Genomic DNA, 25,540 nt, shown 5'->3' with positions numbered 1-25,540 from the left:
CTTCTCATCTCACTTCCTGGTTCTAGTGAAGCAGAGATTTCCACCTCACTCCCTTCACTACAGATATAGGCTAATAGGCTAGAGTTTAGAGTTGGCTCTTCAACAACAGAGCTGCTCCATTTAGGTGTCATTTGGCCTCCCTGGTCCAATGTCTAAGGGACCAGGGATGTGGAACACTGACTTCATGCTGATCTTGCTTTTGCGGGTATGTTGGAAGTAATTAAGTCTATTTGAGCTTATTCTCTCCCAGCTGGTTAAATCTGGAAATATGACAGCCATCCTAGCAGCTACAACTACCCTTCACAATAACTCTGGTTTCCAACTTGACAATTGTAGTGGAAGGAACAGATTTAGGAAGGTGAAGGAAATTAAGAGTTCTGTTTTGGAAGTTAAATTTGAGGTGTTTATGAAGAATTTATATCAAGACATCAAGAAGGTGATGGGATGCATATGTCTGTAGTTCAGAGAACAGGTCGAGGTCCAAGTTTAGAAGTCATTAATAAGTAAATGGTATTTTAAGTCATACTAGGTAAGATCACCGTGGTGCAGCATATTGGCAGAGCAGCCCAACTAAGTGTTGATATTTAGAGGTCAGGGGTAGAGAAACTGGCAAAAGAAGCAGATTTAAGATGGACGCAGGAAACCAAAGAATGTGTATCACAGGAACTACCAGTGGCCATGCGCCACCATGTGGAGTGATGTATGGAGATTTGGAGCCAATGTGCATTGAGGGGCAGAGCTAGAGCCATCTTAATCCCCAGTCACAGCCTCTGCCTGAGGCCTCTGGCACTCCTTCCTTAGAGTAAGCAGTCTAAGAACAGTTCTTTCCCTTCTCCAGAATGGGTTTCAAAGAACATGGTTACAGAATTAAACTTTGACTTTATTATATGCATGAATGTTGTTAAAATTTCAAATTCATGGAATTTAAAAATGAATGGGACCTAAAAGTCAATGTTTGGTAAGAAAACTGAAAAAGAATCCTAAACACAGCAATGGTTCATTAAAATGTCCAAAATACTGGTTTTAGATACTGAATATATATAAGGAAAATTCTATTTTGGGGAATAAACACTATTTTTCTACAGAAAGGAAATCATAGAAAAGGTATTATTGCTCAGATAGGGCTTCCTATACTAAAACCACAATGATGCACTGACAGTTCTCCAAAACACATTAGGCTAGTACTCTCGTACTGCAGGTACCAACAGGCTAAACCACCAGAAACAACACACCCACAGCCTTGACCTTGAAAAACGGCTACTTGTGAAATAATCTGACCAAACCAAGAGACTGTTCCTTACAAAACAAAACATAGGACTAAAAACAAGCATAAAAAGAAGATAATCCTACTGAGAACACTATCCCTTCATCAGCATGGATACTTCTTGTACATTAACCCTCACAGATGTACACTTAAATATGCTTAATAATTCTTAATAATACACAGTAATTCCAAAATACATCTAGGTATGTAACAAATGATTAAATGATGACTAATACAATTTAAAGACTTCAAAATGATAATAAGAGATGCCAAATTTGACAACAGATGACTGTAATATACTAATAAACTGTGAAGTATCCATAAAATGTCTACAGATTTCTTCATCCTTCATGATTCTCCTCTCAGCCCTCCGTCTTCACAGTTCATTTTCATCCATTTCCGTAGGAGAAGTGTTTTGGGTGGAGCAGAATGAGTAACAACCATACTCAGGTATGGGCCTCCGGAGCGGCCAGTTGTTTTCTTGCAAGAGTGATCTTGGAGACAAAATAAATTGAGTCTCAAAAAACTCTAATGACTCTCCATCTTCCTTCTCCATCAGGAACTGATACTCACCAAATCTGACCATGCACTTGTAAGGCAGGTCTATTTTATTTAGATAGCACAGCTCCTTGTTGTCCACAAGCAGACTGGTCTTCTTACTCATGTTTTTAATTTCAAAAGAGAGAACTGAACTATCAAACTTCTTAAACAGCTGCAGAGAAAACTGAACTCGGGAAACCTGTTTGTCCTGAAAGGTATAATGACAGATGTTGGAATTTCGGCCAAATTTCACCACTTCGCTGGAAGGAAGTTTATCTCGGTTATAAAACCTTATTGATTGGAATATTCCACTTTGCTGCTGGCCAGGATGGTAAACAGTTATCTGGAGACAAGTCACTGTCTCTTCCGTATCAGCATCTTCGAAACTGGACATGATGCCTCTCGGGATATGACTTGCCTGCAAGAATCAAACCAGCATGTTAGTGCACTCCCATTTTTTAGGCACTGAAATCTTTAATTCTAATATTTTGATGAAAATCTGATAGGGATTTATTTAGATTTTGAGAAAATAATACATAGACTATGGTGAGTGCTGTGAAGTGTGTAAACCCGGCGATTCACAGATTTGTATCCCTGGGGCTAATAATACATTATATGCTTATAAAAAAATTAAAAAAATAAACTATGCTAAAAAGAAAAGATAATACATAGAATACTCAATTAATTAGCACATATGTGAAATTTTATACCAAGTCCCATGAGATCTGGTGTATTAGTTTTTTTTTTTTTTTTTAAGATTTTATTTATTTATTTGAGAGAGAGAGAGAGAATGAGAGTGAGAGAGAGAGAGCATGAGAAGGCGAAGGGTCAGAGGGAGAAGCAGACTCCCTGGTGAGCAGGGATCCTGATGTGGGAATTGATCTCAGGGCTCCAGGATCATGACCTGAGCCGAAGGCAGGCGCTTAACCAACTGAGCCACCTAGGTACCCCTATTACTTTTTCTATCTCTTTTTCACTTCTAGTTTGACAACAGACCATACACACAATCTAGACAATAACAAGAAACATTTGTTAATAATAAAGTTATTTGAGAGGGGCATAAAGAAACTTCAGTTCCATTCTCATTTAAATATAGTGACTTGGCCCATAGAAAATATGACAGCTATATTTTAAAAATCAGGAATAAATAATCCCCTTGGTTTGAATGCCCTCAGAGGATATACACATAAAGAAAACCTACAGTTTATTAATTAAATTGGAATTAGATGTTATGAATTATAAAACCTGATTAAAGAAATTTAAAAATTATAAACAATTGCAATATTTGTTATTTACATACTTATATTTCTACTAGGTAAAGGGTTAAATATAATAAGTACTTAGCTAAGATAGGGAAGCAAGCTAAGTGTCCACTGATAGATGAACAGGTAAAAAAGATGCACACACACACTACTGGAATTATTTATTTTTATCAATTGTTCCCTAATGACTGAACAAACTGTCATTAGTCACATTCTAACGGCTAATAAGAGCTAAATCTCTCTAGAGCTCTTGGCCCTGTGGTGCCCCCCCATCTACACTTGCCTACATGCACCTTTGATAATCAGTGGAATAAAGCAGTATAACAGGACCGGAGAATTAATTACCAAACTCTTGGAGAGATTATTCTGACACAGAACTGCCATTTTAAAACTAATTTATTTTAAAAGAATTAAATGCACACAATTTAAAAACTGATATGGTAAAGAAAAAAAAAAAGATTTTTAGAGTATCTTCCCTCCACCCTAATCCTTCTAGAGTCAACCACTGTAAAAGTTGCTCTTATCCTTACAGAAATTTTCTTTATACAATAAACATAACTATGTGTGTGCTCATACACACATAGTTCTATGTAGAACATAGAACTTACGTTCTACACATAGAGAAAATTTTTTCTGACACAACAGGAACAAACTGTATTTAGTTCTAGACCTTGCATTCTTAAATTAATAATACAAATGGGTGATTTGTTTCCATATCCACACATATACATAGACCTTATATTTGAATTTCTACGGAGAATTCATTTAATCCAGCATGGTGATAAATTACATCAACAGAGTGATGCTGACTGTTCCCTGCATTCCTTAAAAACTGTTCAGTTTTGGAAATCAATGATCTTAAGTGAAGTTGACTTGTGGTTTTGTTTGCCATCTATATTAGATGTTGGTATCAGAATTATTATGCTGCTTAAAAAAATAAAACCAAAATGCTTTCCTTTTCTTTCTACACTTGCTGCTATTTATTTCTAAAATAAAATCTTTCCTCCTGTTTTGCAGCTATGGCGCTATTTTTTTTCTATTATTAAATTCTTTATTTAAATTCAATTTAGTTAACATATACTGTATTATTAGTTTCAGGGAGAAAATTTAGTGATTCATCATTTTTATATAACTCCCATTGCTCATTTACGTCAAGTGCCCTCCTTAATGCCTATTACCCATTATCTTCTCTCCACCCACCTCCCCTCCAGCAACCCTGGGATGGAGCCCCACATGGGGCTCTCTGCTTGGCAGGGAGCCTGCTTCCCCCCCCCCGCCCCCGCTTTCTCTCTGCCTGACTCTCTGCCTACTTGTGATCTCTGTCAAATAAATAAAATCTTTTTTTTTTTAAGAAATTTTTTTACTTGTTAACAAGAAAAGAACCTAAAAAGGAGGGGCAAGAATCTGTCAGTGATCTTGGCCTTGTCTAGGACACACCACCATCATTCTGGTTCGTTCTGGGACTTCAGACAATAACAGTTCCAAAGGGAGAACTGGATTAAAAACCACTGTGTATTCTGGGCAATCCAAAAACAATGTATGACAAGTAAATTTAAAATTAAAGATATATTTCCAAATCCATAAGAAAGAAATTTGGGGGCGCCTGAGTGGCTCAGTGGGTTAAAGCCTCTGCCTTCGGGCAAAGAAATTTTGCTTTGCTCTATCATTTGTTGAAAATTGAATAAATTGGGAATTTGATTTTTAGCACTCACTCATATGTGGAATTTAAGAAACAAAACAAATGAACATAGGGGAAGGGAAGAAAAAAATAAGATGAAATAGGGAGGCAAAGCATAAGAGACGCTGAACTCTGAGCAACTGAGGGTTGCTGGAGGACCCTGGGATCATGACATGAGCTGAAGGCAGAGGCTTTAACCCATTGAGCCACTCAGGCACCCCCAAAATTTCTTTCTTATGGATTTGGAAATATATCTTTAATTTTAAATTTACTTGCCATACATTGTTTTTGGACATTATTACATCATATCATACTACCCAAGGAAACAGGATGTGCCCAGCTATCAGCAACAAAGTGAGAGGAACCCTCAAAATCATGGACCAAGGATAGTAAAAATTACTATAAAACCAATGCAGCAAGAATTAACACACAATGGGTAGAACTGTGATTTGAAGATGACTTCAATTTTGATAATAAAGTCTCATTATTCAAGAAGCTGACAGCATTAAAGAAAATAATTATAACAAATCCTCAGATGATACAATTAGTGGTTGACAAGAAAAGAATTAGCTGTTAACAAGTAAAGAACCTAAAAAGGAGGGGCAAGAATCTGTCAGTGATCTTGGCCTTGCCTAGGACATACCACCATCATTCTGGTTCATTCTGGGACTTCGGACAATAACAGTTCCAAAGGGAGAACTGGATTAAAAACCACTGTGTATTCTGGGTACAATCTTTTGGTAACACCCAAATTTTGTTTTGTGTTCTTCCTATAACGAATTAGCTTAGAATTCATGCTTTTGAGCAAATCTACCAAGAAAAGTTTGCCCCATACAAGCTCTTACGCCTAGTTCTCAGTGTAGATATGTTATTCACTGCAAGGAGGGAAAATTGGCATTCTGGTTTATCAAATCAATGGCTACTAGTTTCTTGTTGTGAATCAATTCTTAGGGTTTGACAAATTTTGGGATCACAATGTGACTTTCCAAAAATACTGAGGTAGACATACTACTGTCAAATATTTGCTGCCCCTCCCTACCAGGCCTTGCCCCTTCAGAGAGATGATACTTCCCACTGCAGTGACAACCATATTAATGAAACATGAATGGAAGTGACATAGAAGCTTCTTTGCAAGCAGAAGCTTTAAAAGCCACTGTGTAGTTCCACCAATACTCTTGGCCTCTGCCACCTCAGCCGTCCCGCAGAGCAGCTCAGCTTCTATCCCAGAGGGGAGAAGGGCCAAAGACAGAGCCAAAAAGGATGTGTAATATGAGCACGAAATCAAATCTTTGTTTAAAGTCATTTATTCCTGAGCCCTAATATTGCCTGGGCTGACATGCACCCACCTCTCCAGTGAAGGTACGAAATGACCCTAGACGCTGACAGTTAACAGGGTTAACTACTTACTGTATGCCCTCCACGTGCCAGTACCATGCTAGCCATTTACACATATTGTCTCATCTTCAGAATAACTCTACCAATCACCCTTCACAGATGAGAGAGCTAAGTCTCAGAGGGTTTAGCTGAGTAGCCCAGGTCACAAAGCCAGTATCAAAGGCAGGATTCAAACAGAAAAGAAATACACCCTCACTGACCCACAACAAATAACTGCTCCCCATTACCAGTTACTCCACAAATGATAGCAGTTAATCTGTAGAGAGGACGGCCATGGAAGTGTACTAAAACCAGCAAGACACCAACTTAGACTCTAGTGTTTGGGAGGGAAATGTGCTGTTACATCAAGAGGCTTTGAAGCAGCAGGTTACTGAGAGTACTAGTTATCACTAAGTCTGCTTGTATGGCTATTTGCAGGGACCCAGTACTCACTAGGAATTGTGGTGGGTTGTTTGTGGAGCTCCAAAGTTGAATAAATCATGGTCTCTCGGTTCAAGGAACTGAGAAAGTAATTTATTTGTTCATTTCTAGAGTGGCAAGTTCCCTCTACCAAGTGGCCTGTTTCTCTGCCATTTCTGAGTGATCAGTAGAAAGACAGGAAAGACTGAAACTAACAAAAACCCTAAAGTAAACTAAAATAAATTGGTAGGGGTTTTTTTTCTTTGTTTGTTTTTTTAGATCTTATTTATTTATTTGGGAGAGAGAATGAGTGAGAGAGAGAGCATGAGCAGGTAGCGGGGCAGAAGGAGAAGCAGATGCCCCACTGAGCAGGGAGCCCAATGCACCAGGATCCTGGCTGGGATCATGACCTGAACCAAAGGCAGACGCTTAATTGACTGAGCAACACAGGTGCCATGGTAGATCTTTAAAAAAAAAAATTACTAATGTGCAAATGCTCAAAAGCAGCTTTTTGAAATGCCTGGCATAAGTTGTCAAAGATAGAAAAACAATGAGCTTATATAGTCATAAAAGTGGTTATCTCTGGAGGGAACCTGGGTTCAGAAGTGGAAAGGAGACTTTTCATTTTGCACATTCTATACCTTTGAAATTGTATACCATGTGTACTTAATGTCTAATCAAACATTTAACAAATACTTTCTTTACAAAATTACAAACCATCTGATTCTTATGGAATTAAATGGAAGTGGAGATCAGCTAAGTATTAAGGGGGCTAACTGTGATGATAACTGGTATTAAAAAATTATAAAACAGGGGGTGCCTGGCTGGCTCAGTGGGTTAAGCCACTGCCTTCAGCTCAGGTCATGATCTCATGGTCCTGGGATCAAGTTCCTCACTGGGCTCTCTGCTCAGCAGGGAGCCTGCTTCCCTCTCTCTCTCTCTCTTTGCCTGCCTCTCTACCAACTTATGATCCCTTTCTGTCAAATAAATAAATAAATAAATAAATCTTTAAAAAAAAATTATTAAACATGGTTTGCCTGGTTGGCTCAGTCAGCAGAGCATGCAACTCCTGATCTCAGGGTCATGAGTTCTCACTCCACGATGGATACAGAGCTTAAAGAAAAAGTTCCAAAACACTGTGGTGATACACAGTAACATCTATATTCACAAATGAACCACAATAAATAGATAAATATATAGAAATGAAAATGAGCAAATGAGCCCTGCTATCAAGAACTTTATCACAGAAAGCATAATACATCAGGTGAGGGCCCTATTCTTGAGTGTCAGAAGAGTAAACCTCTCCTTTGCTGGACAGGAAGAAGTATACATACTTACCTGGGAGTCTCTGAGCTGTCAAGAGAAGGGTTAGACTCTGAGGTTGCCTTCTGACTCCTCTCAAAGGAAATAAAAATAGATACGTATAGAGGTGTTATGAGCAAAAATACAGTCTCTAGGGACCTGCTCACACTCCCACATCCCCACCCCTGCCTCTCTCTCTCTCTCTCTCTCTCTCACACACACACACACACACACACACACACACCAGCTATCCCTCCCAAAGTTGGGCAAAGCCAGTAAAGAGACATACTACTGACCTTGCAAAAAAGCTGTTTGGACCTCAACTGTCATGAACAAAAAGAAATTTCTGCTCAAAGGAGGAGCCAGGTGTCCAAGCAGTTTAACAGAAATTTGGTGCCCCTGGGTGGTCATGCATGCCAAGAGGATTCTCATGCTTTAAGTTTGTTTTATAAGGTGAGCTGTAGTGAAATAATGGAGTTTGTTCTGGGCCATAGAATACCTTAATAAGCAAGGTATTCTAACAGTTTTATTTTCATCCCTCCTCAGCTCCCATCCTATGGATAATCTCAAGACAAAGTATGTCATCGGTCATTGCAAGTACCCTTTTTTAAAGGCTCTCTCCCTCACCAACACCAACATTGAGCTAACAAGAGGGAAGAGAAACCCGAAGCACAGCCAAAGGCAGGGTAATCCCCGCGACGAACCTCCCTCGCCGGTCCTCACCCCCAGTGTGTCTTCGAAGACATCTGTGAACTCTACTACCGTTCAGCAGAAGCAATTCTTCAAGAATAGGTTTCTCAAAAGAGGTGGTGAAAACCAAAAAAAGCAAGAGGAAACCTTAAGAGAGCTCACTTTTGCTTCTGAGAAAGGGTCCTCCTTCTCCCACTCGACCTGATTAAACTGTTACCCTAATTAGGTCTGCAGAGTCCAGCTTCTCGGTGGCAGTGGACATCCGCTACGGCGTACAGCGTGGGTTCTGGCTTCCGGAGGCTTTGCGAAATTCCTCCTTTCAATCTGAAAGCTGGGGAAAGTCCCAGAAAACAGGAGATTACTGTATTTTCCTAATGAACCACTGAGGCAAGAAGGGCAGGTCCAGAAGAACCCTCGGCAGAGAACCGGAGTTCCAGGGAAGCCGAAGCCCCGCGGAAAAGTCCCGTGGGGGACGCCGAGGGGTCCACGCACAATTGCTCTGTGAGCTCCGCTTGATAAGTTGACTTCTTTGTTCTCTGATTAGGAAAACAAACAGAACTCTCGCAAAGCACAAGGAAAATTGTAAAGAAAACGCATCCCATTTCTGGTATTTCCTTTCAGTACGCCCCCCCCCCGCATTTATAAATACTCCTAAATTTTATAAAGCTGGAGCCGTGCCGCATCGAATTGTTCGAGCGCGCCGTGCGCTGAGCCCGCAGGAGCAGTAGGTGTGACTTTCCACCGAGCCCCGCGAAAGACTCGGGGACAAAGCTTCCCTCTGCGGCGAGGAACAGACAAGACACCCTCCCCACTTCACCCCCAGCCCGCAGCCCGCCAAGTACCTTGGGGCCCGGGAGTCGGTGCACTAACTCCCCAGAGCGGCTTCGCTTTCGGGGTTCCGCGCGACACTAATGGAGGCCACCCCGCCGAGGCCGGAGTCGGGAGACGGTCCCCGCCCACCGCCCCGAGCCCTCAGCCACCCTAGAAAGCGCCAGCCGGCCGCGCCGCGGCTCCTGGGGGAGGGACAGAGCGGGAAGGAGCCGAGGGGGCGGGGCCGAGCCGGGAACCGAGGGGCGCAGACGCGCGCGAACCCGGCGAGCGGGCAGCTGCGGGCCACGGGTCGTCCCGCGCGCGCCACCCTCCTCCCGCTCCCGGCTGACTGCGCCTCCTAGCCGGCCCCGAAGCCTTCCTAAAGCCCGGACGCAAGCCCCGCGTCCGCACCCTCCCCACTCCGCCGGGTGCCTGCGGCTGCCGACGCCGGATCCACGCGAAGCCCAGACCCCCGACCACCTTGCTAGGCTTCCAGACCAGGTCCGAGGCGCAGTAAACTGGTGGGGACCTCACCGCCCCAAACAAGAGGCCCCTCCCAAGAGGATGTGGCTAGTAAGCTAGATTTTTGAAAACGAAACAGAACCACTTAAAAGTTGAGGACCCCTCACCTCTCCCCGCCCTTCTGCCTCCCCACTTCCAGTGGAGGCCTGGGACCGGCTAGGGGCAGGCGGGGAGTTGAACTTACTTCCTAAATTAGCCAGGTGCACGGCTTGTATTATCTCATTTAATCCTCACAGTAGGGAGGTTAGGTCCCCCTTACAGGTGACTGAACTGTGGACTTGAGAGTGGCTAAGTGTCCTGTTGAGCAAGAGCAGAGACGGGATTTGAACGTGCCCCAGAGCTCCAAATGAGCCCGTGGCTACCCGTGATGCGCTCACCTTGCCCCAGACCACTCCAGGGGCTTCCTCTCCCGCCCCAACCACCCGACGGTACCCTCACTCAACATCCAGGCTTTGGGGTTCCACAGGTACAGGCTGGTACAAGGTACATTGAGAAACACTTAACGTCCCAGGAGTCCTTTACAGCCTCCAGTGAAATAGGTAATAGTATATTTCCTGTCTCAGGGAGAAGGTTTGAAATGAACTAAAAGTGAAGAGAACCTCAGGACAGTACGTGTCAAGAGCAGGATAAGAGTGAAACTCAGTAAGGAGTAGAACACGGAGAAGGACGTGACTGACATGGAACGGGCCCACTTAACGTCAGAGCGTGGGACTCTACCCGCCAATCCTGGTAGGTGTCAGAAGGAAGCCGTTTATCTGTCTGGATTCTAGCCCTGCCTTGCAGAACAGTTGCTCTTTGCAGGTCAGTTTCTTCGACAATAAAATGGCATTAATACTGGCTGCTTCCCCATCTGATAAAGAGATTCTGTGGGGTTAAATTTTGACCTCTCAGTTAGATGTGATCAGGAACGGTAAGCCTGGGGAAGGTGGAGTATATAATTACATATGAGGCTGATTTCCTGTAAGGCTGCAATTTTGTTTGTTAATCATCAACATTTATTATCTCTTCTCTGGAGTGGGGATAGCCAGAGTATCTTCTGAAGAACATTAGAGCATGTAGAAGGTAAGATATGTAACTTGTCAATTCCGATAAACCTATACAATAAAATATTTTCAGAACTGGAGTTTCTGATCTCCAGCCTTTAAAATTAAGTAAAACTTGGAAATGCTTTAAAAGCTATAAATGACTGGTGTAGTGGATGTTATTAATAATATTAATAAAGAAAATGAAATGAAACCATTGTCAAAATTTAAGATGCTGAATATCATTTCAGTTTTCTGTTCCCTTTAAGTAAGTATTCCTAGGCTACGGATTTAGGAAGAGATTAAAAGGAACCCTTCAGAGAAGTGAATACCCCAAAAGTCAGGCTAGGATTGTTTATCAAGGCAAAACAGAGGAAAACAGTAGGCAGGTATCTTGTTGATAGAAAAAAAGAAGTATTTACTATTTGAAATATCAGTGATGAATCATTTGGTATAAAAATAACATAAAATGCCCACAATCTAGTATATTTTTCCATGGAAAGATATTTTTCCATGGAAAGATTCTCAAAAGTAGTTTTTGGATATTTTCAGTAGCCCGTAATTAAGCAGATATACCTGAAAGGCTATTGTATTTCACTTAAGACCAAAAACAGAGGAAGCTAATTTGTGATAATACAATCACACCTTATAGGAAAAAAAAAAAAAGAAAGAAAGAAAGAAAAGTGTTGCTTGTTTGTGTTGCTTGCTAGTAATTGGATTATATGAAACCCACCTTCTGTTCAATGCACTCTATGCCCATTGGATACACATTCATCCAAGTCTCCACTGCTCAGCTCAGATGCTCAGATTTGGGATAACTCAGCTCCGGAGTGCCTCATTTCGTGGCTGATGTTTTCTACCAACTGGTGAAAATACTCAAAATTACTTGAAATTTCTCATTTAACTCTTTTTCCATTATTCTCTAAATGGGAGACAAGTGGAAGCCCGAAGTGTTGGGATTGGGACAAAGGAAAGCTAGTGTGGACTTCTCTTCCTCCTCCCTATTGCTGGAGTCACGTGACTACAATTAACCTGAACAGCTTAGATCTATGTGGAAAGATCTGCCAGATGCACTACGAAAGAAAAAAACCAAAGCGCTAAACAAAGATGCTGCCATTTGTAGAAAAAACAAAAAAACAAAACAAAACAAAAACCTGTCTGTAAATGAATGAACTATCTGCAAAGAAATCCAAGGAACAGAATAATTAATCTGAGAAGAAGAATTTGGGGGAGAGAATGCAGAAGATCCATGTGGGGAGATATTTTTCATTAGGTACTTTTTCACGCTGTTCAGCATTTTTCTTATTTGCATGCATTGTGGTTACACACTAAAAAAAAAATCAGCTTTTAAAAGAAGAACCAAGTAAGAGGAATCTCCCAGGAGACAGGTTTCAATGCTCTAATGCCTCAGTATTTCTCATAAGATAGAAGACTACAATAGAATTCAGGTTCTCAAGAGAGTGGTCAGATGGTGAGATGAAAATTAGAGCCTGTAAAGGCAGAGGACCGGAAGGTGAAGGAGGAGGAGTCAGCCTGTTTGGGGCCGTCTGTTCTGCTTCTTCCTGGAGGTAGTTGTGGGAAAGTTCTGTGGTAAGATAGCTCCCAACATACCCACCCACTGGGGTACATAATTTATATAACCTCCAGCCTTTGAGTGTGTACAGAACCTATGACTCTGGTGGGATATCACTCCTATGACTAGGTTTCTAATCATTTGTCTTTGTGATAATCCAAAGGGAAATTATCTAGTAAGGCTGGACCTAATAACATAAATCCTTAAAAGGGACTGAGCCCTCCAGGAAGGCAAAGACATATGCCGATGTTAGCCAGGAACTGCCTATGGAGACCACGTGGCAAGTAACTATTGGTGGTATCTAAGAGGTAGGAGTGGTCCATGGACAACAGCTAGCAAGAAAATGAGGACCTCAGTCCTACAACTAGAATTCTACCAACAATCGGAATGAGCCTAGAAGGAGACCCAAGCCTCAGATTAGGATTGCAGCATTCTCAACTATAATGTGCCCAGACTTCTGACTGCTGGGAACAGAAATAACAGATGGGTGCTGGGGTTTTTTGCTTGTTTTTCTATATCATAGAACCTTTATTATTTTTTCTTCTAAATTTTTAAATATTACATAACATCCAACTTTTAGTTATGATACCATTTACTGACATCTAAAATGTATCTTCATGGAGCCCCTGGGTGGCTCAGTTGATTGGACGCCCATTCTTGATTTTGGCTTAGGTCTTGGTCTCAGGGTAGTAAGATCGATCAGTGAATCAGTCTCCTTGGTGAGCAGGGAATCTCTTTATCCCTCTTCCTTCTACTGCTTATGTGCATGTGTATGTGAATGTCCTCTCTCTCTCTAAAAAAAAAATAAATAAATCTTTTTAAAAAATAAATAAAACATATCTTCATTTACAAATATTTTATGTTTTGTCTATGGAACAGATTATTTAATGGGTGCTGCTTTATGCTGCTAAATTTGTGGTAATTTTTTAATGTAACAATAGAATAGTCTACTAACAGAGTTTTTTTGTTAGAGGAGCTCAGTGGATTATGAGAACCCCCAGTAGATCCAGTCCTAATAACCCATAATGAGATCTAGAGGCTTTGTAAGAAAGGAAAAAAGGGTCAGTCTTTGGGGGGGGGGTGCATAATTTCTACCTATCACATGGCTTTTAAACCAAATAACTTAATCTTTCCCTTGTTGAATCTAAACTTTGTCATATAGTACTCCTCACTGGTATAATTTTTAGGAAAAAACTAAAACAAAACCCAAAAACCTCACCTCTCCTTTATTATACTTACATATTTACATTACATTTGTTAGTGTTTCTTATTAATTTTTAAAATCTGAAGAATCACTAGCATCTAGCAAATAACATTTTATACTATGAGAGATCAGAAGCTATACATTAAATAATGTATAACACAATACTTTTATTTTCTCATTTTTTTTTAAGATTTTACTTATTTGACAGAGATCACAAGTAGACAGAGAGGCAGGCAGAGAAAGAGAGGGGGAAGCAGGCTCCCTGCTGAGCAGAGAAGCCGATGGGGGGCTTGATCCTAGGACCCTGGGATCATGATCTGAGCTGAAGGCAGAGGCTTAACCCTCTGAGCCACCCAGGAGCCCCTTATTTTCTCATTTAAAAAAGAAAACATAGCCTTAGAGAAATGCCATACCTGGAATAAGTTCTCCATCTGGCCTCCATCTCTAGTTTTCTGTTTATGTTTACCATAATTGTGCTGCCAACTAAGTGCATAATTGAGGGGGAAAAGTTCCAGAGTAATACTCTGGCCATTAACACCATAGAAATATCACTATTCCTTGCTGTTGGTGGCCCTCAAGTTTATTATATATTTAATTATAGGATATAATAAAAGGATAAAGTTAGTCTTCAGATCATCTTGCTCCAACCCAGAAGTAACTTCAGAAGTGTCACCCCTTCTGAACACGGGCTCCCTGTGCACACTTCATGTAACCTAGGGTGGAAAGACTTATCTAATCCAAGATGGAAAGACTCTTTATACGCCTACTTAGTTATCTTCTTAGGATTTAAAAATATTCCACCTGCTTTCTGCCACCACTTTACTGAATTTGTACTTGTTAAAGCTATCTTTGACCTACTTGCCAAGCCAGTGGACACTTCGTGTCCTCATCCTTTGTCACTTCCCGGCACCTTTTAGTACTGTTCACCACCCCCACTTTGAAATGGAGCCCTAACATGAGTTTGTTTTTTGATAATAGATCAAAAACAACGTCATGTTCATTGTTTCTTACTGACCTTCTTTTTCCTTGGCCCTCAGGCAACTGACTCCATCCTGACTTCATTCAAATAAGGAGTTTCCTTGCACTTTGTTTAAGAGGAAACTTCTCTGTAGTAATACAACTCCCAGAATACCTCTCACCAAAGCCATCCCTAAAGGGGTGTGTCTTATGGTGCAAAACTGCTGAAAGTCCCAGAGTTGAATTACACAGTCAGATTCTGGGACAGTGACAGACTGCTTTCTTTCAAATTCCTACTTCCTGAAACCGAGGCTGTTTATGAGAAACAGTGTATTTCAGGGAGATTACACTAAAATTAACCTTTTTCAGAGTCAGATTTGCTGGTCTTAAAAATGTTTATCCTCTTCTTCGAGACAAAGGTGAGTATCTGCCTTTAAATGACAAAACACAGTAGATATAGATACAAAAGATGGCATAATGCATAAGAAAGTATTTTTTCTGAACTGTGACCTTGTTCCTACTTCCTGATCTTGTCTATATTTAATGACTTTAAAGCTCTAAGAATACTTGCACTTCCAAAAAATGCCACAGAAAGGAGGTGAGGGTTGGGAAGGGGAAGGAGCAACAAACTTCGGTTACTGGGGAAAGAAAAAAGGAACCCGTTTTTTTAGAAGGTTTTTTGTTTTGTTTTGCTTTGTTTTTTATAGAAAGTTTTACTAACAAAGTCCCTATGTCAGGTAGCTTGCTATTGAACATCTGGCTTTGTCACTGAATTGAGGTGTTTGATTAAAGCATTAAAAGAGATGGGATTGGGACACCTGAGTGGCTCAGTCGGTTAAACGGCTGCCTTTGGCTCAGGTCATGATCTCAGGGTCCTGGGGTCAAGCCTCACATTGGACTTCCCTGTTCAGCGGTCAGCCTGCTTCTGCCTCTGCCTGCCTCTCCCTCTGCTTGCTCTCGTCCTCTCTCTCTCTGTGGAATAAGTAAATAAAACCTTAAAAAAAGAGAGAGAGAGAGAGAGGTGGGATTACTTACATGAAAAATTAACCCCAGGACTTTTGCCTGGAGTACGTAGGTAATCAGAACAGAAACTATCACTTGTACGATGACCTCAGTGATTTTGCCAGGAAACAGATAAGAGTGGAGAATTACTCTTTTTGTTTGGGAAGAACCGACGGGAATTCTGGGTGTGGTAAAGCATTATATAGACAGAAAGCAGCTAGAAAAATTAAATTACTTCATGCTTTATGCAAAGGAGTCTTTTCATTAACAAACTTTATCATTTGGAATTAGGGCTCTAAGACTCATTTGGAAAGCCACAAATTATGAGCTTTAGAATAGTTTGGGACTTGCAGGTGGGCAGAAAGGAGGGGATTTATGTGGCAACATAATGGCACCACTGTAATATTTGCTTCTTGCTCCCTCTGCCTTTTCTTTTCTTTTTACTTAGTGCAGCGAGTGCTTTTATGAGAAGCAATCTCTGCTTTTGGCTGATACTTCATTGTTAAGAACCTTTTAAATTCCTTACACATAATCACTGCTGCTGTTCAAGTCTACACAGGATACTGCAGCATAGTCTCCACGCTCCTTTGTTTCTCCTGTTTCCTCCTTTGCCTCAAATACATTTTTAGTATTGAACTATATAGAGCATTTGTAATTGTACTACGGGAGCTGTGCAGCCCTGTCACCAGGGGGTGTCAGCAGATTACATGTGTGGTGAGCACGATTTGGGGTCGGGCTAGGTGTAGGTTCACTTACCACCTGAGAGACACACCAGACCTAAACAAATGCCAAGTCAAGTCTTTATATCCAGTGACCAAAATCATTTACTTCTCTCTTTCCACTTCCCCCTTCCAAACTCCGTCAACTTGCAGCCTCCAGAGAAACAAAGCGCTTAAAAGTATTCTGGCAATAATTTTACTTTCCACTTCAAATATCTTTTGAATTGGAGTTCAAGGAATTCAAGTTCTTCCCTAACAAGACACCAGAATTTTATAGTACCCTTCACTGGCATGAGTAATGTTAGGGTAGCTGGTGATGGGGGCAGCAAAAAATGTACAAAGAGTAGAGCAACAGGCAGGAGACAGTTTATTCACTCTCCAAGGGAAGACAAGGGCCGGACGTCAAGAGAGATGTCAGCCTGAGTTTCTGTTAGATTGGGCTTTTTGAGGGATTTTAAAGAATGTGTGAGGGTTTCAGCTATGCCCATGCGGGCGGGGTGTGTGTGAAATGACTCTTGGCCAGGTAGAGCGGGAGGTGACAGGTATCTCCAGAAGTTCTCTCCAGGGCTTGTCCAGGATGTGCATTGTGGTCAGGCCAGAGAAGAGTATGTTTTGTAGTGGGGTCTGTTTTCTGAGAATAAAGGGTACCATGACATAGAAAAACAAAGAGTGAGGGCCAGGTAGAAACACCTATGAGTTTTGTCTGTAACATTGGCTGGGGAGGGGGCTTTAAATAGATTCCTTTCCAGAAAGGAGCCAATAATTACTTTAAATATATATATATATATATATATATATATATATATAATTTTTAGAGCCATATGTAAATCATGATGGATGTTATAAAATCTCACATGAAATAATACTGTATAATGAGCATACCTGACATATTAAGCTCTAACAATCTCCCCTTGAGTCCTATGGGATCTAAATTTGGGTTTAGAACCTGGAATTTTCTTTAAGAATAAGTGTATTCATTTGAAAATATTTTCTGAAACTCTGTGGTTCCTCCCATTCCAAAAGAATTTCACTGACCCCTTTCCCTGAACATAGTACACTGACTACTTTTACTGTCCCTTAATCTATTTCAGAAAATGATGGCTTTTTTAGCATAAAATGTTCATTGAAAATGCTTTCCTGAAATTTTAAGCACCTAAGTTTTGGAGAATTTTCATAGGAATGTGCATTCAAACTTTTGATGTAAATTCATGCCATATTTTTGTTATTGTATCTGTTGCCTCTCTATATAGAGGAGTCCGTTTCTTGTTATTGACAGTGGTATCAATTTTTGCAGGGTATTGTGGTTTCCTGTGTTTCTAGAGTTCTGTGAGATAGACAAATTAAAAAGTAAGAATATTATCTGGTGCCACCATTGTATGTGTAAGGAACAGAAAGAGATGATCATAGCTTTAATATCAGTTATATATTAATACAGTTTTCTCAAAGTATGGTGTACAAACTACTGATTTCAGCTGGCACATATCCAAACTTCAAAAATTTGAGTTTTATCTTTGGTTTAATGTGAATTAAAACTATAATTAGCTCAGGACATCTAGGTGGCTCAGTCAGTTAAGCATCTGACTCTTGATTTCGGCTCAGGTCATGTTCTCAGGGTGGTGGGATGAATCCTGGAGTTAGGCTCTGTACTCGGGGCAGAGTCTGCTTGCCATTCGCTCTTTCCTTCTGTCTCTGCCCCATCCCCCTGCTTGCATGTGCTCTCTCTAAATAAGTAAATAAGTAAATAAATACATAATTTTAAAGACCAAATAATTAGCTCATAAAATTTATGATTTAATGAATATTATTGCTCAGGAAGATGTTAAGTGAAAAGAAAGTGAGGTGTTTACTACTGATTTTAAGGAAATGAGGAATTACTCTCACAGGTAATATGCAGATATGGTAAAAATTATAAAGGTGGAATGTAAATGGCTAAAGTTTTGGAAATATTGAATGAATGTGTTTAATAAGTGGATATTTTCTGAATCACTGTAGAAACTTGAACCTCACTGATGCTTGATTACACAGCTCAATTAATAATAACAATCTGTTAAATTTCATAATTACAGATGTACAAAATAGTTGATAAAAAATGCTTTATCATTTTATCATATCTTCAGTCCTCATGAATTGCCATAAAATTGAAGGAATATAGAAGGTAACCAGTATTTTTTGAAACAAGAATCATAGAGAGGTTAGGGGATCTGGGTGGCTCAGTCATTTGGGCAACCAACTCTTGATTTCCACTCAGGTCTTGATCTCAGGGTCATGCGACAGGCCCGTGCTGGGCTCTGCACTCAGCAGGGAGCCTGCTTAGGATTCTCTCCCTCTCCCGTTGCCCTTTCCCCCAGCTTTCTCTCTCTGTCTAAAATAAATAAATCTAAAAAAAAAAAAAAATTGGAGAGAGGGTGAATCAACCCCAAATAAGCACTAGAGTTCTATTCTGCCTGTTTTCCCTGATATCTTTGCAGGGCAGAGAGGGGTGGTGTGGGCTAAAGGGTGGGAGAGGAGGAGGGAACCATGAGCATCATCTAGGTCAAGGGTCATTAATGTATCATGAAGTATGCCAATGGTCTCTTTAAAAATGATCATATTAGTCATTTCTTTTAGGGAATCCATTCTAGGGAGGATATAATTCTTAATATGGAGAAAATTCACAAAGATGTTTATTATAAAGGTATTTATGGTAGCAACAAATTGTAAGCGTTCTAACAAAAGGGAAAGGTCAAGCAAATTATAGTACAGTAGTCCCTCATTTAGCAATGGTTTTGCACTGTCTCGGTTTCCCACAGTCAACAACCACCAGAAGCAGATGATCTTTTCTGACGCTTCATCACATGCCTGCATCATTCACCTGACTTCATCTCCTTACAAAGGCATTTTATCAGCTCACACCACCACAAGAGAAGAATGGTGAGTACAGTATAGGCATATCTCTTTTTATTGTGATTGCTTTATTGCACTTTACGGACACTGAGCTTTTTATAAACAAAAGGTTTACGGCAACCTTGCATGGGGCAAGTCTGCCGGTGCTGTTTGTCCAAGAACATTTGCTCACTTCATGTCTCAATGTCACATTTTGGTAATTCTCGCAAATGCTTCCAACTTTGTTGTTATTGTTATGTGTGTGCTATGGTGATCTGTGATGAGTGATTACAACAACTTACAGAAGCTCAGATGATGATTAACATTTTCTAGCAATAAAGTATTTTTTCGGGCGCCTGGGTGGCTCAGTGGGTTAAGCCGCTGCCTTCGGCTCAGGTCATGATCTCGGGGTCCTGAGATCGAGTCCCGCATCGGGCTCTCTGCTCAGTGGGGAGCCTGCTTCCTCCTCTCTCTCTGCCTGCCTCTCTGCCTGCTTGTGATTTCTCTCTGTCAAATAAATAAATAAAATCTTTATAAAAAAATAATAAAGTATTTTTTCATTAAGCTATGTACATTTTTTAGACATAATGCTATTCCACACTTAACAGACTAAAGCACAGTGTAAACGTAACTTTTATATGTACAGGGAAATAAAAAACATTTATTTGACTCACTTTATTGCAATATTCACTTTATGGTGGTAGTCTAGAACTGAACCCAAAATATCTTCAAAGTATGCCTGTACAGGAGTGCCCGGGTGGCTCAGTTGGTTAAACATGTGCCTTCGGCTCAGGTTGTGATCCCAGGGTCCTGGGATCGAGTCTTGCATTGAGCTCCCTGCTGGGCAGGGGGCCTGCTTCTCCTTCTTCTCCATACGTGTGTGTGTGTGTGTTTTCTCTCTCTCTCTCTCTCTCTCTTGCTATCTCTGTCTCTATCTCTGTCTCTCTCTCTCTCTCAAAAAAAAAAAAAAAAAAAGGTATGCCTGTATAATAAGGTATTTTGAGAGAGATACTACATTCACCTATGTTTTATTACAGTATGTTGTTATTAGTATTTTATTATTATTGCTGTTAATCTCTTCCTGCGCCTAATTTATAAATACATACTTTATGTATGTATATATGGAAAAAAAATATGGTTTATATTGGGTTAAGTATGGCTTCAGACGTCCATGGTCTTGGAATGTATCCCCCTAGGATGGGGTGGGGAGGGCTATGGTATATCTGTAAAACAAGGTGAAGAATAGTACCAGCATAGAAAATACTGAGTGAAAAACAGATTCAGGATCAATTAACTATTATACTTACAACTACAGAATTCATGTACAAAATATAGAAAGATATAAATTCACAAATATTCTAAAAGTTTGGTTGTTGTCTTACAGTGATAAAATAATTGTTCCTTTTCCTTTATCTATGTCTGCATATTTATTTTTATATTGACTTTTCATATTACTGTATAAAATAGTAATATAAATATATATAACATAATATATATAACATATAATATATATATTATATAACATACTTGTATTACTTTTTGACATAACTAATAGAATGTGTTAAATAAAACTATGCTGCTGCCTAGTTAAAAACAACTGTGCAGTTTTTGAAAGATAAATCTTACCTTTCCTTTATTTGGCATACAAATAACTAGCTGTCTGAAAAAGAGAGGATTGAGTCTCAGTGCTAGAGAGAATGGGCATAGCAGAGTCAGAGAACATAGATGGACATACCCATTGAAACACTACTCTCAGTTGATTTTTCTTGCATTGATTGCTTCAGTCTCAACCATGGTTTTTACTGCAGTCAACTTATTCTTTTGAAGAAAGGAAAAAAGGAAGGAAAGAGACATGGAAAATTTACATGATATGCATGCTAATAATTTCCTAATTAGCTTCTCATTCCTTTGGATTCCCATAAGCTGGAGTTGTACATTTATGTCTATATGTGTTATACTTAACATTCACTGTTGCCATATCTTTGCATAGACTCCTAGCACCCCTCAAAGTATACTGTGTCGTTGGCTTGCCCAGGAAACTTTGCTTAGAATCTTAACCCTAGCATATCTAGTTACTGTGATACATTCCCCATGAGTGCATTATAAGCACTAAAAAAAATGAAAAAATTTCGACAAAATTCTTGTCTGTTCATAAGTGCTTTTCTTTTCTATAAAAAAGAAAACGCTTAGGTCCTCATCACATGTCTTTTTATTTGACCACTTTTTCAGAAGAATTTAATCTCTGATTATAGTTTGGATGCTGCAGCTCATCATTTTCCAAGATAACTGTATCCCTACCCGGAAATTTGCTTCCCTAAATCCTGCCCTGTGTTATTGTGAGGGATAATAAAATGTGAGTGAATAGCATCTCTTCCAAGATATTACTCAACCAGGTTTGATTCACATCTCCAAAAGTTGTAGGTTCTTTAATAAGAAACATTTGAAGCCTTTTGAGCCCAGATTCCCCCTGCCACCTCTCACCTCCCCTCTTCCCCAGTGGGCCAGAGAGGTGGGTGGAGGACACCAGGAACTAGGTGGAGCTTCTAAAGGCACAGCCTGCCAGGCAGCTAAGAAGCAGACAGAAACACCCCTCCCTACACGGTCAATTCCAGGCTGCAGGTTCCAGCCTCTCAATGTTGATGAGGTAAAGCACTTCATCTTTGTAGCTCTCCTTCAGGACTTTTTTTTTTTTTTTAAGATTTTGTTTATTTATTGACAGAGAGAGACACAGGGAGAGAGGGAAAACACGCAGGGGGCGTGGGAGAGGGGGAAGGCAGGCTTCCTGCAGAGCAGGGAGCCCAACCTGGGGCTCGATCCCAGGACCCAGGGATCATGACCTGAACCAAAGGCAGATGCTTAATGACTGAGCCACCCAGGCACCCCTCCTTCAGGACTTCTGGAAGCATATTCTTTTTTTTTTTTTTTTAAGATTTTATTTATTTATTTGACAGACAGAGATCACAAGCAGGCAGAGAGGCAGGCAGAGAGAGAGGAGGAAGCAGGCTCCCCGCTGAGCAGAGAGCCCAATGCGGGGCTCGATCCCAGGACCCTGAGATCATGACCTGAGCCGGAGGCAGCGGCTTAACCCACTGAGCCACCCAGGTGCCCCTGGAAGCATATTCTTTAAGTATATATCCACTCAGTAAAATGACCTCTCATTACTTTACTCAAAGCCAAAGGTGATTTTTAGACTTCATCTTTCTCTGTCTTTGCAATTTTGACACTGTTGACTTGTGTGAATTTTCTTTTTTCGTTTCCATATCACCGTGCATTTCTGACTTCTTTCCTACTTCTCTGGCTGCACTTCCTTTTTATATGCTTTTTCTCTGCCCACGTCATATACTGCATTGTGCTCTCTGCCTCCTCTCTCTCTCTCTTGCGTGTTCACATTGGATGAATGCCTGTTGCTGCACTTGTACCAGTTTTCACTAAAGGTCCTGCGGTTCTTCTTCCAGAGTTCTGGACTCACATCCAGGTGTAAACGTCTATTAGTAAGTATCTGTACTCTTCATCCGACAGGCATCTCACATCAAACATTTTCAACACTGGATTTATTTACCACCTCCATGAATATTTTTTTATATTGATATCTGGCACTAAAAGCCATGTACTTGCTCAAGCTAAACACTTGGGGCTCTCCTAGACCCCTTATTTCTTAATCAACAATATCTAATCAACTTTGAAGTGACATTGATTCCATTTCTTAAATGTCTTTGGAAACTACCCGTATCTGCGTATTCCTGGTTTAGGCCCTCAAGATCACACAGTATATCCTGATCTCCTCAGCCTCTAGCCTTTGTCCTGTTGGACAGGATATTTCCAGGGGCCCAGAGCATTCTTCTACCCCAGAACTTTTTTGCAGTAACCATTTTGGAAAACTAAGTCTGTACCTTTTATCTCTGAATTCCCATTACCTAGCCCAATGCATGACACATTGTAGATACTCAATATGGATTTGCTATATAAGTAAAATTTCATGGGTTCCTACTTCTCTGCCCTATTTCTTTTGTTTAAATGAGACTTACCACAACTTGAAGCTCTCTAGCTCACAAAGGACATAGTTTTTCTCCAGAATTAAATTTTTTTTAAAAATCCATCAACTCAGCACTTGAAGAATTACATCTGCTTTCCCACACACACATAATGATGTCTACTCAACTAGAGGCAGTAGAAGGTTGAGACATTTGAAGTTGTGAACCCTGCCAAATGTGTCTTCTAATTTGTTTTTTTTTTTAATCTGATAATAGCTCTTCTGTGTGAGATGACATACTTGTCAGACAAGATTTTCCTCATCTGTGTCTATAGTAGCTATAGTGTGTCCGCCCTTCAAGGAGGTTCTGGCCCTACTCCAGTCTCTTCCATCCTGCTCTATCTGCATTATGCTTGTCCTAGACACAATATGAGGGACATTTTCCTTAGATAAGGTGTGATAAAGGTGAATACACCACTGACGAAGTTTGGTTACTGGGATTCATCATTTGTATTAGGTGGGATTAAAGAGGGAGGCAGAGAGGTGAGACTGTCTAGTTCTAAAGTAAGGCTGAAAGAAAAGCAGAAGATAACACATGCAAAAAGCATCCCTAAGTTAACCAGAAGACTTGAGTGGAAAGGAAGTGCCACTAATATATGTACAGTGTCACGATGTTTGGTTAAATCACTTCTGACTACACCTAGCTACCTCAATTGAGAGGCAAAAATCAGACTGCTCAGTAATTGTCAAAGAATACTTAGTTTAATTTTGAAAAATTACACTTTTAAATACTTTATTATAAATATGAAGATATATATAATAAAATATTTATATAAACATATAACTATGCAAAGAAATAATGATATCAAAATGTTTATAGTGCTTATGTCTTAGTGGTACTTTGGGTAATTCTTATTTTCCTTTTTACCACATTTTTTTCTCCACATTTTAAAATAACATCATTTTGTGCTCATTATAATGAAATGTTTCAAAAAATCTAGATCTTCAGGGGCACCTGGGTGGCTCAGTGGGTTAGAGCCTCTGCCTTCAGCTCGGGTCATAATCCCAGGGTCCTGGGATAGAGCCCCACATTGGGCTCTCTGCTCGGCAGGGAGCCTGCTTCCCCCTCTCTCTCTGCCTGCTTCTCTGCCTGCTTGTGATCTCCATCTGTCAAATAAATAAATAAAAATCCTAAAAAAAAAAAATTGGATCTTTAAAAATACATCAGAGGTGGTGGCTTAGATGGTTAAACATACATCAGAGATCATTATGGTACAATCTTCAAGATTTTCATGACTTAAATACTTCACGACGGAGTCTACTGGAAGACATCCAGTAGACTGGTAATACCTTTCACTTGCAAGCCAGAAGCTGCCATGTATGAAAAAGCAAGTTACAGTGAAAGAAAAGAAAAGCACTAATTATTATGCAACATAGATTACAGAAGTCTTACAGTATCTCAAACACGGTCTTTCCCCAGATCACAGTTGTCAAGGAAAAACTTTTGACCGCAGCTGCACATATACAATGTGTGAAAGTCTGAGGGAACATGAAGGAATTAGGGAGTTCCCCCTGGCCAAGTTTTCTCCAAAAGATATATCCCTTCAGGGAGGGGGGAAAAAAAGAGTGTGGTGGGGGGGACAAACCATAAGAGACTCTTAATGGTAGAGAACAAACAGGATTGATGAAAGGCAGTGGGTCGGGGGATGGACTAGAAGAGTGATAGGTATGAAGGAAGGCACTTGTTTTAATGAACACTGCGTATTGTATGTAAGTGATGAATCACTGAATTCTATTCCTGAAACCAATATTGCACTGTATGTTAACTAACTAGAATTTAAATAAAAATTTGTAAGAAAAAAAATATATATATATCCCTTCAGGTCACCCTATCTGCTCCCATTCAGCCTGTTCTGAATGCACAGCTCAACTAAGACCTGGCCTTTCATTTCACTTTCTCGGAAAGGTAGAGACCTTAGCTGAGACCCGTTTGGAGTTTAAAGTGGACAGGTTGAGAATGTGACGCTTACTGGGTATCCAAGTGCAGATATCCAATAAACAGTTGGAAATATGCATCTGAAAATTTCAAGAGAGAAGTCTGGGACTCAGGAACATGAGTTTCCTCTATTCTCTTATCTAGATGTTTCAAGGAGCCGTCATGCAACAATGCCTATGACACAATGCAGGAAATAAAGAGTAGAGATTATCCCTTATTCTGTTCATTCTCTTCTTAGAATAAAGTCCTCTGTGTTCGATATTATTTTAAACTGGGAAGTTCTAAATTAGAAATGGATCAGAATCTATGAAAATCTATTTTGGGTGGTTTCATATGAAGCTTTTGAATTAATTCTTTTTCCTAATTATATACC

General features: G+C 40.2%; 2 protein-coding genes across 15 annotated transcripts in view; one reads left to right on the top strand and one right to left on the bottom strand.

Moving 5' to 3' along the window:
* Window positions 1-859: 859 nt before the first annotated feature.
* On the bottom strand, window positions 860-9,918 carry TIFA (TRAF interacting protein with forkhead associated domain). 11 transcript variants are annotated; one of them, XM_013053982.2, is made up of 4 exons: window positions 8,693-9,360; window positions 8,137-8,298; window positions 7,877-7,933; window positions 860-2,222 (listed from the first exon to the last, which is right to left on the bottom strand). In XM_013053982.2, exon 4 carries the CDS (start codon window positions 2,196-2,198, stop codon window positions 1,641-1,643), a length of 558 nt encoding a protein of 185 aa, XP_012909436.1. In that variant the 5' UTR covers window positions 2,199-2,222; window positions 7,877-7,933; window positions 8,137-8,298; window positions 8,693-9,360; the 3' UTR covers window positions 860-1,640. The 11 variants fall into 11 exon arrangements, with proteins under 11 accessions (XP_012909436.1, XP_012909435.1, XP_012909438.1 ...); XM_013053981.2 differs by having other exon boundaries at window positions 7,877-7,891; XM_013053984.2 differs by having other exon boundaries at window positions 7,877-7,891; window positions 8,748-9,360.
* Window positions 9,919-10,588: 670 nt separating this feature from the next.
* Window positions 10,589-25,540, top strand: part of ALPK1 (alpha kinase 1) — a 120,286-nt gene continuing 105,334 nt past the window's right edge. For 3 of the 4 annotated variants that reach the window (XM_045085535.1, XM_004748054.3, XM_045085536.1), the window contains exons 1-2: window positions 14,857-15,037; window positions 19,129-19,249. The gene's annotated coding sequence lies outside the window, so the exon portion shown is untranslated. Of the gene's footprint in view, window positions 10,664-14,856; window positions 15,038-19,128; window positions 19,250-25,540 lie in introns of those variants that run through there. The other variant, XM_045085534.1, reaches the window with a different exon arrangement.

Source organism: Mustela putorius, unplaced genomic scaffold (assembly GCF_011764305.1).
Source record: "Mustela putorius furo isolate JIRA1106 unplaced genomic scaffold, ASM1176430v1.1 tig00000868_pilon_pilon_pilon, whole genome shotgun sequence".
NCBI lineage: Eukaryota > Metazoa > Chordata > Mammalia > Carnivora > Mustelidae > Mustela > Mustela putorius.
This window is presented reverse-complemented; position numbering and strand designations above follow the sequence as displayed.